The following is a 16,756-nucleotide window of genomic DNA, read 5'->3' as shown; positions in this document are numbered from 1 at the left end:
AAACATTCTTGAGCAACTATTACTGACAATAAAATTTTATTTTCCATGTAGTACTTTCTGTCTATGATGTGATTTTGACTGGAATGTGAATTTTTGTACTGTTAATAGTGAAAATATTCTTTGCTGTTAAAATTCGGGTGATACTGTATCTCAAGACTAACTGTAACAGAAGTATTTTCATTATAGTTGCTCAGGCTCTTCAATTATACATTTTAATATAGAAATAAATGTTTTAACTGCTAGAGGTTTTTTCTATCAAAACAAGCCCCTAGTAAGGAACGAAACTATTGGTAAAGTGAGACTTTATTTAAAACAAACAAACAAAAAAAAAACCCAAACCAAAAAGCTGTGTCAGTTATGTTTGAGGATTTGCACATCACCTCTCTTGCAAAATTAGATATGATACCCTCATTAAAAATATCTTTCAGGCTTGGTGCTAAAAATATGCCAGAGATTTATTAGAGTTATCTTAGTATTCATCTCATCTCATCTCATCTGTGATTTCTTTGAAATCTTTGTTACAAGGTAGATGCTTACAGTCATGGAATCATTGAACTGTGCCAAGTTGCCTTCCAATTAGTGTGCTTACAGTAGGAACCAACATTTACCCAAGAGACTATAACAAAAAACAAAGAAGAAAGTAGGGAACAGAGGGAACTGCATGAAAATATTTTGGTGGAAATGTGGGGTTTTTCATTTTCATTCAGACTTCTGTACTGTAGGTGGCTTCAGCCAGGAAGAACTGCTAAAAATATGGAAGGGCCTGTTCTATTGCATGTGGATGCAGGATAAACCTCTGCTACAGGTACAGTAACTGGTTTTATATTTGCTTGAGTAGGTCTCTTCTGAAATACACTGTAGGAGCATACTAATTTAGAACAGTGAGAATTACCTTAGTGAGTTTTGCTCACCTCTTTTTTTTTTTTTCTTCCCGTGCTGCCCGTACGGGTGCAGGTGCAGGAGAGGTGACTGTAACTCTGTGATCTTTACCACATGGACAGAAGCCTAAATGGCATCATGTTTGGAGTCAGCCTCTGAATGGCAGGTGTAGCTGTTTACCTTCCAAAACCAGAACTGAAATATATACCGTTATGAAGTGCATTGAACTAAAGCAGTAACAGCAGGTTGCCCTTAACTGCGACTACAACGTATGTGCAACCTTTAGTTAGCCTAGTTTGAAAGTTTCATACTTTCTTTTCTTTTCTTGGTTTGGTAGCACTTCCTCTACTACTGACTTTTGTCAGCTACTGCCAGTAGTCTCCTTACTTTCCAAAGATAAGAGTTTTGGAGTACCAGATCTTAGTAACCTCACTTAATCAATTTTCAAATCACTGGTCTGTTTGCATGAACAAAGTTTATCTCACACCTAGCACAGAGAGCTCCTACAATTAAACTATATGATAACAGTACCCCTAAAGTTTTACATCATTTGTTAATTCAAATACATGGGATTTTTCTCCTCTTAATTTAATTTTGTCTGCTGTCAAAAAGATGATTTGTGCAGATCTGGTAAAATGAATAGGGCTTGATACCCTTGAATCTTCTCTTACAACTAACCTAATCCCAGTGGAAGGATAACTGCAGTACTAAAGCAGCTGTTAAGAGAATATTTTTCATTTTGAGGGATGTTTCATGATGTTCATACTGTTTACTGTTTTCTGGTTGCGTGTTTAGTGTGGAGACCAAGCTCTGAAACGTGCTATACTAACTATATTAATTTACTTTTAGGAGGAACTTGCAGACAATATCTCACAGCTTATCCATGTGATTCAGAATACAGAGGCTCGTAAGTACTATTTCATTATCTAATGCTCTCTAAGGTACTTTCATCTTCGGTGATTTTGAGGCCAGTGCCAGAATACAGATAGCCAGATAGGAGTGCTGCTTTGGGGTTTTTCTTTGCTCTTTGTCCAGCTGGTGTGTGTGATTGCATTAAGGGAAGCATGAGATGCAGTTTGTTTCTGGTTGTCGTTTTTTTTTGTATCTCCAGTGTGATAAAGGTGAAACTTTACAGGGTGGGTAGCAAAGCAAACTTGTCCCCTTACTTTGCCATTCTGCATAGACTTACTTGTTCTGTGTATTTCCTACTCAAACCCAACCTTGTTTCATGAACTCTTAAGCACCTAGTATTCAAAATGCACTTGAAATAGAGTGGTCAGTCAATGCCAAAACTTGCATGAGTAGAAATGAGTGCAGAATGGATATTTTGCTCTAACTTGTGTGTATGTAACACAAAACAGATACAAAGCTGTCCCTGTAATTACACTTGTCTTTAAGAGTAGCTGTGTGCCTTTTCTCATGTTGTTCTGAAGTCTAGTTGACTTGTCCTTGTACCTGTCTCATGCACATCTTCCCATAGCTCTCTCCCTGTCACTAGGCAAATCCCTAGGGAAATGCATCCCTTTCTCATGTTGAAGTAATTTCCTGAGATTCTTTTGGGTCAGCAAAATAAACCATTGTGCCAGACACGCAGTTGTTTTTTCTTACTCTCTTACAGGACACCTGTTCATTCAGACATTTTGGCAAACTATGAACCGTGAATGGAATGGGATAGACAATCTGCGTCTTGATAAGTTCTATATGGTAATACTAACTCTTTTGTAGATCTTTTCTGCAAGAAAAGATGTGATGGTGGTGTAGTGGGAGGCAGTTTTGTCTGCACATACATATATGTATATTGTTAGAGAAGACAAGTGACTGTCTTCTTGATGCCTTGCAAGAGGTACTTGTTTTAAAGGCTTTCGCTTGCCACTGCAAATCTAAAAGCCGTTACGGTTTATGTCATGCTGCAAGTGCTTTCTTGTTTACCCTCCTTTATAACACAGTGATGTTTTTCATTGATTTCTATACGGAATATGAATACTGTCTCAGAGGACACTGCATCAACATCAGTTTTTTAGATCAGATTGTTTAAAGACTTTTTTTGACTCTGTATAAAGTAGTTATCACTAGAACCTCAACTTTCCACCAGTGAAGTATCCACTGTAGTACATTCAGCTATCAGAATTCTTTCTATAGGAAACACTATATTAAAACAAATAGTAAAATCAACGAGAGAAGCATCTTAGAAGACCTACTTTTGTAAAGAACAAAATCACATTAATCTTGTTTTTGAAAGAAGTTAATTGCAGGCACAATCACTGCTGTTTTTTGTTTCTCAATGTTAGCAGAAACCAGGTATTTCAGTAAGGGAAGTGCTTTAAGCCAGTTTAATGTAGCTGTTTTAAATATGGCTGTCTCTTAGTGCAAGTTTCAAGTAAATTGAATTATTATTATCATCTGTCCCATATTGTTGTCTCCAGTTTAAGCTGTGGTGTTTTTTAGATTTGGCAGCACTTCACAAAGAAATCAGGGTGATGGAGCAAGAGAAAGCTAGTAGAAATGGTCATGGATTTTTCTGGGCTTCGGATATGAAAATAGTTTCTTGTCTTTTGAGCATCACAGCATCCTTCTGTTGCTTGGCATGATAGACAAGTCTGTCAAAATGTTCATATGAGGAAGCTTTCCACCTTACTGTGCTACAAAGAGGTTTACTAAGAAGTCTATTCATATTACGGTCACTGTAACTCCTTGATCTGTTTTCATGAACAACATGTGTAACAAATTTTGTACTTTGCAGCTCATGCGTATGATTTTGAGGCAATCCTTTGAAGTACTGAAAAGAAATGAATGGGATGAAAGGTAAGCAGATTTCTGAATGTAGTTGCATCATAAAGAAGTTGCCGGGTTTACCTTTATCAAGTACATTTTCTTTCAGTAAATCCTTTTTCTCTGTAGATGGCACTGTCATAGAACCACAGTTAGGTGTTAGGGTTCATTAAGTTCAATACACACTGCCATCAGTCCGTAACCCTCACGTTCACCTAAGCCACTCAGAGTCTGTTTCACAGAAAGAGATTTGAGAAAGTAATTCATGTATGCTTATGCAAGACCTGAACGTAGGAGCTTGTCCAGTGGTATTCCAAGCAGTCATGAAATCTAAGGGCTCCAAATTTTTCATGGAGTTTGCTAGATCTGGCTGATCTAGCCAGCCGAGCTATCAATGGAATATCACCTGTGGAGAGATGAGACAGGGAACCTGCATCCCAGAAAGTACAGAAAAGGAATTTTTTTTTGGTTGTGTTGTCTTTCTGATTGGCTGTGACTTTTTTAAAAATTTTTATTTTGCTGTGTTTAATCATGGTGACTTGTCTTTTGCTAAAACAGAACTCCTTAATTGTAAACTGACTTCCTGTTTGTTGTATACATCGGTAGTTTTGTTTGTATTTCTTCCATGTTCTATAAAATGGCAAGTAATTGCAGTCGTCTTGCTCTGTCTAGAGCTGTTGTGCCACTTCTAAGCTTGCTCTGTGTTTAAACTGATGCAGAGCTCTAAGTCTTTTAGTTAAAAGTGCTTACTAACCTGGTGTTAAGGTTATCCTTTCTCTCTCCTGCCTTCTGAAATGTGGAATGCATATAGGCATGTTTTTGAGGAAATAGAAAGGAATGCAAAGCTAAAGTACACCCCATCCCCTCTGTTCTACTTTAAATTTGCATTGGATAAATGCCCACAGGTTGAAGAGTGGAAAGCGCTCCTTGACAGGAACAGAAAGTGTGGGAGGAGGTTTGATAAAGCCAAAGCCCTTCTTCCCCACACACGTTCCCATGGCAGAGATGTGGTCACCCAAACTGATCTCTGACAAGGTTTCTTATGGCTTTGGCCTCCCTTTTTCCAGCTTCACTGGAAGGATGACCTGCAGGCCCTTCACCACCGGAGAAGGCAGTGTGGAAGAGAAGATCATGATTCCTTTCTTTCAAAGTGAGGGAGCTCAAGAGCTGCCTTTCCCTCCTAGGTAGAGCCTAGAAGCTGCCTAGCATGTCTTCCATTTCTCTTTTCTTTTAAAATGCTTTTGAAGAAAGGTGTATTAAAGTAAAACTGAAATAATCTTTATGGGTTTGGAATGCTTTAAATTCTCTTTGGAACAGGAGACATTTGTTCTGGGCAAAATTGCAGGAGGTCCCACAGAACGGCAGGAGAGGAAGCGTGGAATATACAAAGCTTCACTTTCCTGAAAGATAGCAAGGGTGAACCTCAGGAAAAAAAAAAAAAGAAAAAAAAAGTCCCAAGTGCTGCTTAGATGCAGCAATGACAGCACATCTTTGAGCCATGTCACGCCAGCAGGATTTGTTAATACTCCAGGAGTCAGTAACTGAACAGAGCCACAGTCCTACTTGTACACAGCTCAGCCACTTCTCACTTGAGCTATTGGGATGATGGGTTTTTTATGCCTAGCTTAGCCCTCAGTCTGTTCTTCAGTGTAATTGTTTTGCTCTAAGGGACAGTGGATAACATCCTTTAATGAAGGCAAAGTTTGCACAGTTGAAATGAGTTTGAGAAGGATCAGTATTAAATTTAATCCTTGGGTGTGCACCAAAATGAAAATCATCTAATAAAATGGAAGGGTATGAGGTGTTGCCCATCAGGGGTGGATGAATGTGACAGCTGTGTCTTCGGAATGCCTGGCTCAAATAGCAGAATCCCTCCTCTGACCCATCAATCATAGGGCATAATAAACTTCAGTCTAAATTAAGGTGTGAATTTTAAAACGGTGATTTTCACTGTAGCAAACTGCATTGAGTGGATTGTCTGATGTTACAAAATCATCTAGACTCTAAGGAGTCCTGACTATGGATGGATTTTTTTTTTTAAAGTTTGCTTTAAGATGTGAAAATTGGTCACTGGATTTATTTCTTACGAGTGTTGGATAGCCATCTTAAAGAACTGGTAAAACTTTGAGTGTCTAGAGTTTGTTTTCAAAGCTAATAGAACATGAGCAATTGAATATGAATATCTTGTTCTTTTTTTTCTCCTTTTATTTCTTTTTTTCCAGTCTAATTGAACTATTCCTGCAGCTACTAATGAAAGAAGTTATGGAGCCAGACAGCAATGCTCCCATTGGGATAAAGTTGCATTTCATTGATATCTATCTGGATGAATTGGCTAAAGTTGGTGCAAAGGAGGTTAGAAAATATGTTGTCATTTTCTTCCTGATTAATGTTAACTGTAACGTGCAGCATTTTAGAGTAAATTAAATTTTTAGATTATGCATGTTTTAAATGTAACATAGCAACATTGAATAAGCGTGAAGAACGTGACTTATTAGAATTTATGCTTTTACTTTTATTGCTGTCTTAGTGTAGACAGTGAGAATATAGTTGTTTCTCTGAAGTTCCTGAGTACTGGTATACTGCTCCAAATTGAGGTTGGAAATAGCAATAGAAAAGTTTGACCGTTCCGATTTGTCCATTTCAACAGAAAGGACTTAATGTCTTTTCACCTTCTGTGAACATGTTTGCCAGTCTTCGCTTTTGCAAAAACTGACATAAAGCCTGCTCTTGGCTGATTGTGTAACGCCTAAAGAGAGGAAGAAAGTGCGCTTTCAAAGTTGTATAGTATTTGCTTACTGTTGACCTCAAACCTTGTCGGTTGTGCATTGAGCAATTTACACTCTACATCCAGTTGTTTATTTTGCTCGTGATGTCTGTCTTTCTCTGCTCTGCATTGCTGTTTCAGTTGCCCTTAATTTTGGTTGGTGTTCCAGTGATGCAGAGTTTTGCAGGGACTGAAAGCCTGTTACTGCAGCTGTCACTGCTGAACTTCTCCCACAGAGTATTTCTGCTGCCCGCTGCCCCACACTTCGTTCCAGGCTTCTGCTCATTTAACTCCTTGTTTCTGGCATCTGATACCTCTCCTTGCAATGGACGAAGCTGTTAGCAATTTTCCATTTGTATTCTTTGCAGTCAGTATTGAAAGCAATCCTGCCTGTAGCTTTTGCAGTTCTGGATTGCGGAGTGTGAGAGAGAAGATGTCTGCACAAGAGAAACGCCTGCATTTGGAGCCCAAATAATTTCTGCAGCTCCACAGTCGCAGAGCTGTGGCTAAGCCACTGCCACTGCCGGGAAGCATGGGGAATTAGTCCCCTAGACTATATGAACTCACAGCTGATGCTCATAAATGGAATTTCGGGAAGGATTTTTATCTTTAGTACTACTGTAGCTGACAGTGTTTTGGTCCAAGCGGTCCAGTTAAGAGAAACTCAGATCTTATTCATGCCTACTACAGACCTTCTTTGTGAAAATGCACACAATTATTTAAGTTTTCTCTGCCTCGTGTTTCCATATCTAAAATAAGAAGCTATGTTATATGTCTGTGCTCAGTAGATTAAAGTCTGCAAAGCAGTCAACATTTTTATAATGCTTCCAAGGAATATCTGGACGTTAGCGGTAGAAGCAATAACAAAAAGTCACTGGATACTCCTGTCAGTTGGAATTGGATAGTACGCTGAAAGACTTTGACTTAACTTCTTAAAGAAGATCCCCCTACACCAAATATTCAAGGAATTTGAGTGTACACATACAATATTTACTGTACTCATTATTTTTTTCTTTCTAATCATACAGCTCACAGCAGACCAGAATCTCAAGTTCATTGAACCTTTCTGCAAAATTGCTGCCAAATCAAAGGAGTAAGTTTAATGAAAGGATAAATATTTTTTTTACGAATTAAGAAATTCTGCACATACCACTACACATGGTAATAAATGGATTGAAGAAGAGTCATAGTATAAGTTCAGAATGTAGAGAAAGAAAGGTATTTTACTAACGATGTGCACAGTCATTTGAAGATAACTTCTGTTTATCAAAGCTATAGATAATCTTCATGGATTTGTAAGAACTATATCAACCTCAGTTGGTTTAGTCTGGTTATATTTATGGTTTTTTTAAACATGCATAGAACAGCTGAGCTGGTTAGATTCTTTGTTGCAGTGTAATATAGAGCAGCATATAAACACAGACAAATTTCAGCAGGGAACATTGGCAGGGCACTGTTTGGATTAAAGGACTTCAGTTTAGGAAGTAACACATTCACCTTCCTCTAGAGAGGAGCTCTCTAGAGAGCGCTAGATGCTCTCTCCTCTTTCTTCTTTCTTACCCATTGTCCCTGTGTCCCTCAAATTTCCATTTTTTCAATATGAGAGGGGAGGGTGTGTATGCTTCTGCCTTTCAAGACTCATCCCTGCTCTCTTGTCACGCAGTCGATGTGTGCTGCATGCCGTAGCCGCTGGTATCTTTGAGATCATTGTGGATCAGTCCCCTTACGCTATCGAGGACCTAATGAAAGAACTGGGTAGCAACAGTGATGAGGAAGCGTCTGAAGAAAACAAACAGGAAAATGAAGAGGTGCCTAAAACCAAAGGTGAGGAGGGAGTTCTAAATTGCCTTGGTAGGATTTAAAAATCTGTTTCTTAAAAATACATTTCTGCTCTGCACCAGTCAAACACATGTTCAAGGTGTTGTAAGGATAAATTGCATTTTCCTGCCTTCCCTTCTGATGTGCTTAAACAAAGTGACTCCAAAAGAACATGTCACACAAATCAGTGGTCTCTATAAAATGAGGCAATATCAGCTTTCTGCAGCAGCGCTAGATGATAACCCAGTCTGGCTTTTGGCTCTTGGATGTCCATAACATTTTTGAAGAAGATGAGGTTTTGGCATTCTGTGGGAATTTTAAATTAAAAAAAGAATTTTTAAAAGGCCAGGCAGGAAGGTTTTCATTCCAGATATACGCTGGTACAGAGGCAATTTTTTAAAAGGCGCTCAGATAATGCCACAGTTGTGTATTGCATAATGGTGACATAAAGTACTTAAACCAGTCCAAGCTCACAACATCGCATGAAGAAAAATGCACCTGGTCTTCTGTCTGTCGCAGTAGTGCACACTATCTTGTTTTTTACAAACTAAACATTAATGTTCAGTCTTTTTTTTATAATAGCAGACAGATGTTTGTCAAGAAAATCAGTGCAGAGCTCTGAGAAGACAGAGGATGTTTATGAAAATGCTGATGATGGTATCGGGACTGTTCTTCAGGTTCGTGGCTTGTTTGCTCTGTTATAGATATTCGCCCTCTGTTTTCTTTATTCCCATCCCTTTCAAGACGTACAGAAGTAAAGGGTGTCAATTGGATAAACGTGTTACAAAATTTTAATCTTCTGCTTTAATGTAAGGTGGTATTTATGTAATGTGTACCCTGTGAGTAGTTTGTAAGAAAATAAATCTATGTCTAAATTCTAACTTCTTTCCTCTCTCTCAAACCTTCTTTTTTCTCTTCCTCGCTTCCTGTTTCAAGAGTTCAAAAACGTATGGTAAAAGCCAAGTCACAGTGGGTGGTGAAGCAATCAGCATAAGTTTCATAGACAATAAAAGCAAAAGGTAATAGATGGTGGCATACTTAGAGAGGGTAATATGTTGCAGTGTGGTTTTTTTTCTGCTACAATTCTGGTGCAGTGTAGTGTTTTTGAAAAATCCACCCATCCTCTGTGGCTTTTAAGCAAAAATTAGAACATGACACACCTTCAATCTGATATTTAGCTTAAATATTTGTGGAAGTTTTGAAGTTGGTTGGCTTCTCTCTTGAGTAAGAATTAAGGTTAAGAATGTTTGAGAAACTGATGCTGAGTTCAACTGTTCTGTTAATGAAGCAAAAGTCAGTATGCATGTGTGAAGGGGGTGCAAATTTCAACAGAGAAAAAATACTTTGGATTTAAAGGAAGTGGCTGTTTAGAGGATGTGTCTGCTGATAACATGAGTCACCTTGGGTTATCTTGCATGAATAAGCTAACTAAGAGAAGCTCTGTCATACTTTCCTCCAACAGTTTGATTATAAGGCTGTTGCTGACAAACTCTTCGAATTTGCGAGCAAGAAAAATACACCTTCCCTTAACAGAAAGCGTCTGTACAAGCTGGTCAGAAAGTGAGTTCTGTTGAAATACACCTTGCATGTGCCATTATGCCCTAAACAACTTTTACTTTGCTTTCTCTCCACCCTTGCTTGTCCTGGTGACAATGTCACAAGAGCAGGCTTGTCTCACAGCCCTGGATAACACGCAAAAGGTGCCTGAAGCCTGTGCTGCTGTTCCTCGTTGGTACTAGCCAACTGCAGCTAGCTGAGGTGTATGTACACGGGGCGGACTGGTACCACCAGATGTGACATTAGATTGTGTGTGACGCAAGTTACAGATATGGGAGAAGTGTTAAATTGCTGTTTTCTCAATACTTTCAGTGATTAGGTTTGAGTTTTGGGGTTTCTGAGGCAGATCTCTTGTTGAATGAGCTCTTTGTAACTTCCTGTGCAAAATATGTTGCTCCTATTTTGACAAAACCATAAGTACAGTGATACTATGCTGCTAGTGTTATTATTGGTACTAAATCAGTAATACTGCTTTGTTTTTTCCTTCTCTCCCTTCCTACCCACCTCCAGGTTCCAGGACTTAGCAGAAGGTAAGGACTGAGCAGCATAGAGAGACAGTAGTTTCTTTCCATCAAAGGATACATAATGTTCTTGTACAACGTGTATTGCAGATACTTTTTTCTTTTTCCTTTTTTTTTTAATGGGAATTTCCAGAATACTGTTTGGGTGTTTTGGGGTTTTTTTTTTAAATCTCATGAAGACACGTTACACAGTCTTGATGAGATGGCCAAATCCCCTTCACAATTTGAGCAACCCTGTACTTTGTCCTTAAATGAAAGATGATTATTTTTACTTAAACAGATAGGAATACCTCGTATGATTTTCTTTCAGGTTGAGTGGGGAACGAGGAGTTGATTTTGTTTCTGTGGGAGTTATGCTGTATATGAACAGCATAAGCATTCATAGAAATAGAACTATTAGTTTTCAGATACCTTATCCTTCCTCCTCAACAGGAATCTTCCCCCAAGATTTTCCTGAAGATGTTTCTACAGATGAAGATGATGATGAATTCAGCAGGGGAAAGCGAAAGAAAAAAGCTGTCAAGCTTTGGGAGAAAAACAAGTTGGAGAAAGTAAAAGGTAAGGCAAGATTAACCTTTGGAAGACCAACAATCTGCAGTCACTTGTCTGATTTGGCAAACTATGAAACACAAGCTGTTCTGAAGAAGGCAGACCTGTTGTTGAGAATGCGCTGATTTGTATCATGTTGCAATGAAGGTTAAATGTGAAAGTAAGGTCTCTTTGAAAGTGGTGGGAATTTTGTTACCAATTTTGAGGCAAGCATCACCTCAAAAATTTCAGTCAAAAGCAAAACGGAAGCATTTTTGCATTGCTCCTTTGAGCAGTTCCATTTACTGTAGGAAAACAGAAACACATCACTCTTCTTAAAATAGGATGACTGTTAGAATATAGGAATTTGGGGGTGTTTCTGGGAAGGTGAAGAAAGTTGCTGAGAACCAGGTGCAAGTATCTCTAGCATCATGGCTTATATGGACATGGCACAAACCCAATCATACCCAAAAATATTTCACCAAACTACTGAACCTCTGAGTTGCCCTTCTGATAGGCTTAACAGGTGGGTAATAACAACTTTTTCTAGCAATATTGCTATACAAAATAGGGTTACCACAGGGTATGGCTTAGATGTTAGCTGTGACAAGGCAAGATCCGCAAAATATTAATTAGGCCAGGCGTCAGAGGGCTGCAGTGTCCTGATCAGCTGTAATAGTAAAACTGTTGTGCTGGCTGATAGCAGGAAAATGTTAAGTCTATTTTAAAAGAAAAAAAAAAAAACAACAAACAGAATTTAGTTCTTGTAAGTACCTTTGTGTTTCACATCTGTGTTATACGGCATTCTTTTTGGGATGGATTTAGAGGATGAACAAGAGATGTCAAGTGTGAAGGAGGCATCACTTGCCCAGAAGAAGCGGAAAAAAAGGAAGAAGAAGCATAGCCCATGTGCTGATTCTGGAACAGCTGATGGAAATTGTGAGGAGGGAATAGCTGAAACATCTGGATCTAATGTTTTTAGCCAGGGAAAGGTGCCAGAAAATAACAAGGAAAGGAAGAGAAAGAAATCGCTAGTAAATGAGGCAAATGAGACCACAAATGTAGCAACTGACACCAGAAAAAATTGCAGTATCTCTGCGCAGAACAGTCCAACTGACACCGAGCAGAGTAAAAAGAGTCAGTTGAAGAAAATTAATCCAAAAGTGCAAAATGTTCCTGTAAAAACAGCATGTCAGAATGAACCAGCTAACACCAATGAGGCAAAGGATGTCAGCCCATCTGTCGCACCGTTAACTCCTAAGGTTGTGAAAAAGGAACGGAAAGCAAGGGCTGTCTTGGTGAATGGGGATACCCTTTTGCAGCAAATTGACATGAAATCCAACAAGGAGGGCTTGCTGGGGACCCTGTCAGGAGATGCAGGCTCTGAATCTGCGCTCTCCAGAAAGGTCAAATTGAAGACAAAGACAAAGCTGGTTGGTTTGGAAGGGATGAAAGTCTCCAGCCAGAAAGCAGCAACCTTGAAAAAGAAGAGAAAAGTAAAAGAGGTGCTAAATTCTGTCGAAGCCAACGGAGTTCTGGAGACTGTGTGCAAGAAAAGCAGGAAGGGGGTATGTATCTCTCATTCTTTTCTCTACCTTATTCATGAACTGCCAGGCTCATTTTCAAATTTGGTTTTAGCTTTCTGAGTGTGGGGCTTCGTGGGCAGGCTGTGTGCTGATGTCATCATGCATTGTCACCAAAACGAACTCGATTCCCCAGAAATCCACATCCACCACCACAGTCTTATGCCCTCCTGTGCAATGACACTAAAGCCTGTGCCAGCTACTCAGCTGAAAGAACTCATCTAGCTGAAACTTGGGTTGTTTAGCGTATGGGGTTGTCTTTTTTCTTTCTTCCTTTTTTCATTTTTTTTGGTCCTTGGCTTAATTACTCTTTTGCATTGGGTCTCTGGTTGAGCTTACAGCATGTTCACAAAGGGCATATTTTGGCAAAAGGATGAGAATGGGAAGATGGAACATCCCTTTTTCAGCACCAGCAGCACACACTTACGTTAATGTAAACTGCTTGTGAAATTGCCCACAGCAAATTCCAGTAGTGGCTTCTTTTGGTAGCTCACTTCTCCATCTTAAACAAATTGTTAGTGCTGTATGGGGAAAGTATTTTTTGAACAGAGAATATGACACTGTGACCTTCAATGTCGTCAATGGCTATATGATCACATTTATGAATGGTCCAGTTTCTAATAAAGACAATGCTGTGTTTTTTCACTAGAAAGATCTGATTGTAGTCTTCTTCAAAAATTTATGTCTTGCAGTTTGGGAACAAGCTAATTTTTTTTCACCTCTACCTCCCACCCACATTTTCTTCTTGGCAATAAGTAGAATAGGGTTGATTTTGTTCAGCAATTTGAGAGTCAAGAAGTATTTTGCACTGTATATTTTTAGTAGCGTGGCTAAGAGAGAGAGTGCAGGGGTTCCTCCTTCTCCTGCCACTGAAATTGTTTTAACTGCTCATTTCCTATGTGTATATTCACCCTAATGCACTTAGGGTTCAGTTATATCCTTCGAAGTCTTGCTGACAATCTCACTTTAGTGGAAAGAAAATTCATAAAGCAGAAATGAGATTCAGAACACAAAACAACTCCGTCTTCCTCTGACTAAAAAGTGCATGTTACTAACCTGTCAGCTCACCTCTGTTTGACTTCAGTTTAAAACTGTATGCTTAGTTAAGTAGTGCAGCCTTGTATATGAACTTGATATAACTACTCGGTCCTTCAAGGGAGAAAAAACTACGTTTTGAAACATTGCTTAAATAGTATTAGAATAGCTTTGACATTTTATATTTTTTCATTATAAAGTACTGAGAGGGAAGAACCCAAACATTTCTCTCTCTCCAGTATGCAAACTGCATTTTTCTCACTGCAGGGCTTCCGAACTAGGAACCGTTGGCTTTGCCTCCTGTTGCCTTAATATTCTGTGTTGCATAACTCATCTTTGTTTCCCTATAAAAGCTTAGTTTCTAAGAAAATACAATTATGCCACCCCCGTCTCTTGGTAAAACTTTGCTGCAACAGCCCAACAGGTTCAAAGATCTGCAATAGATTCAAGATGAAGCTCCTGCAAGCTTCATGGAAATCAGTCGTTGGCACAAATTAGCGTAGCCATGGAGGGAAAGGCAGCAGCCTGACCCCAGCAGTTGCCTGGTAGCTGGCTGGCCAGTAAGTGCCCAGGCTAGAGGGCCACTCTCCCCATGTGTAATTCCAAAGAAACTACAGCATTTGCTGTTTCTTGCCCAGTCCAGGTAGCTGCGTGTATATGTGTATGTGTGTGTTGAGTGGGAGTGAGGGGATGGAGACAAGGACAGAAATTTGGGACTTGAGTCGGGCGGAGGATGAGAGTATTGGTATAAGAAAGAAGAGGGCAGGGTAAAGCTAAAATGCACAGATGTGGAGGAGCTTAGGCTTTGCTAATTTTGTTTTCATTGCTTAAGAAATAATGTGTTGGTTTATTTCCTGATTTTAGGTATGTAATACTGGTCTTATGCCCAGAAATCATGAGGGGCATGTTTTGATTCTTGATTTCAAAGATAACACACACCTCCAAAGAATTAACTTCACATATCGAGAGGGAGGAGAAGGGGAAAAACCAGACAGGTTCAGCATTATTTCACAATTGTTTCCAATATTCAGAAAGCTAAAAGACTTAAACTTTTTCATTTTATTTAAAGCAGAAGTGATTTTTCAAATCAAAAGAGACCATATCCCCTGGATGTTTTCCACAGCACGGCTGCAAACTGCTTTGGGAATTTCATATCTGTAGGTTGATGTGCAGCATAGCTGAACTTCCCCTCACCGTAGTCCACGGATATCTGGGGCCCACAGACAACAGGTTGGAGAGCTCTGGAGCGGTGCACTTCGTTAGTGGCACTGCCAGTACAGCTCCTAAGAATTGCCTTGTGCTGGAGAGAAGGATTTCTTTAAATGGCAATCCTCAGTATGAATTTGAGGCAGCAAACTAGTAGCAATACACAATAGCTGGATTTCTGAGAGTACGGACAGACTTCATGCTTTCTCCGAAGTGTCCACCTTAGCCTAAAGCTGGGTTTTTTCATTACTTGTGTATTTTATGCATCCAGAGGTACCACAAAAGAGATTTTGCTTAAGGGCAAGGAAAAAAAAAGGTCAGCACTTGTGTGCAGGAGAGCTGGGTCAATTGTAAGGCAGCCTCATACACATGAAGAAAACATCTTTCTTTGTACTCTGATGGGCCTGGCAAATGTATTACAAGTTCTTCCTTCTTTGCTTTGCAATGACCTTCCTACTTTTGTGCAGAGCTTGCCTTAAACTTCTGTTTCCAGTCATGCGAACTACAAAATTAACTCCTAAGAGTTAACCACAATGATTAGCTTGTGTGAGTACCAACTAGCACGCTCTCAGCTCTGGCAATATTTACAGAAGCTGCATGTGGTAAGCTCTGAGCACTGATCACTGTACGAGGTATAGTTGACTACAGTACTTTCGTACTCAGAGCATTTTTTCCTTTCCCTCCTTTATAGGAAAGCAGCGCTGCTCTATCACCGTTAAAGAAAAAGAAAGCAAAACCAGGAAGTGATTTTGTAAAATTTGAAAAATCAACTTTACCAAAGCCAGTATTCTTCAGGAAAGCGAGGACCACCATCTCTTCCACCAGGGCATCCATGCAGGTAATGGGATCTCACAGATGGCAGCGGAGTCTGGGCACAGGTCTCTTCCCAAGCCACCTGTCCCAGCAAGGAGCGTGACCTCATTCATGCTGTCTTCTCCGCTCTGCGTTAGTCTCCTAACGTGGGCAGATGAAACTGGAAGTGCTATTGCATTTTGTTGTAGACAGTCACACATGGCTCCAGAGTTTCAGAAAATGAGTTGTAGGCGTCTTTAAAATCTCTTCTTCCTGCCCTCTTACTTTCAAAAATACCTTGTTGAAAGAACACCATTCTGAATTTGCTGATTTCCTAAGAAAGCAAAAGCAGAAACTGACTTTCTGTCTTGCTGAGGGACTTTGAGCCTCCATTTCTCTCATTTGTGGAGGCTGGTAACAGTACAGCACTTCAAAAGACTGCCCTCTTTCCTAAACCTCTTTAACATACAGTATCTTTTCAAGCCCTCTTTGCACTTTTGAGGCCTGAGTGCAGTGGGGCCAATGTATTTAATACACAAATATCTTCTTGTTTGTTGTTGAATTATGTAGTGACGTTAGGGAGAGTATGTGATTTCTCTACAAATGAAACGTGTTTGCTTTTGGCTAGAAAAACAGCGCTGTCTTAGCAGAGGCCAGTGCTAGAGGACTGGGAGAGTTCTAAATCACATGAAGGGAAGTAAGCTGCTTTGCATCAGTTTTGATGGGATGCAGGTAGAAGAACTCATAGAAATCTTACTTTCTTTCATGTCTTTCTTTTGCTTTATAGCTGAACAAGCTGCAGTCGTCCAGCTCCAAAAAAGTCACATTTGGCTTGAATAAAAACATGACTGCTGGTGAGTCCAATACATCTTTGTGTCTCCACGCTCTCTTGTAGCCAAGGATGGGGAAGCTGTATGCACTCATACTCGCCTGTACTCTTCACCTCTCTAGAACAGGATGATTCTGATCCTTTTTTTGTCTCAACATTTGTCTATAGTTTATAAACCATCCTCAAGCTTCTGTCCAGAGGAGATGGTAAAGTTTAGGACACGTGGCCCAACAGCTGGATTTGCGTGATTCCAGGGTGCTGCATTACTGACTGGCAGATGAAGCCTTACAGATAGAAAACAGTGCAGCAGAGCGACAAACTCCCCTTCCTGAGCCGCCTGGGCTGCAGGGCACCTCTTAGGGAAACACCTGCGCTTCACAGTCTTCATCGCTCACTTCTGTTTCCCAGGACAAAGATGCTGATATGCTGATGAGATCAGGCTGTATAATAGCAAAGTTTGTGTTGTTTTTTTTTT

General features: G+C 39.7%; 1 protein-coding gene across 1 annotated transcript; it reads left to right on the top strand.

Annotated features, from left to right (window-relative positions):
* Positions 1 to 727: 727 nt before the first annotated feature.
* On the top strand, positions 728 to 16,306 carry LOC104154609 (ribosomal RNA processing protein 1 homolog B-like; the record flags this gene model as incomplete). Its single annotated transcript, XM_009703980.1, has 14 exons — positions 728 to 805; positions 1,729 to 1,786; positions 2,498 to 2,583; positions 3,620 to 3,681; positions 5,871 to 6,000; positions 7,441 to 7,505; positions 8,076 to 8,236; positions 8,816 to 8,907; positions 9,693 to 9,790; positions 10,298 to 10,317; positions 10,741 to 10,866; positions 11,662 to 12,404; positions 15,352 to 15,498; positions 16,240 to 16,306. Coding segments are annotated over exons 1-14 (1,885 nt in total), but the record flags the coding sequence as incomplete, so codon positions are not given.
* Between the last annotated feature and the right edge of the window lie 450 nt (positions 16,307 to 16,756).

Source organism: Cariama cristata, unplaced genomic scaffold (genome assembly GCF_000690535.1).
Source record: "Cariama cristata isolate BGI_N322 unplaced genomic scaffold, ASM69053v1 scaffold18367, whole genome shotgun sequence".
In the NCBI taxonomy this organism is placed as follows: domain Eukaryota; kingdom Metazoa; phylum Chordata; class Aves; order Cariamiformes; family Cariamidae; genus Cariama; species Cariama cristata.
The sequence above is the reverse complement of the archived record's forward strand: the minus strand, read 5'-3'. Positions and strand labels throughout refer to the sequence as shown.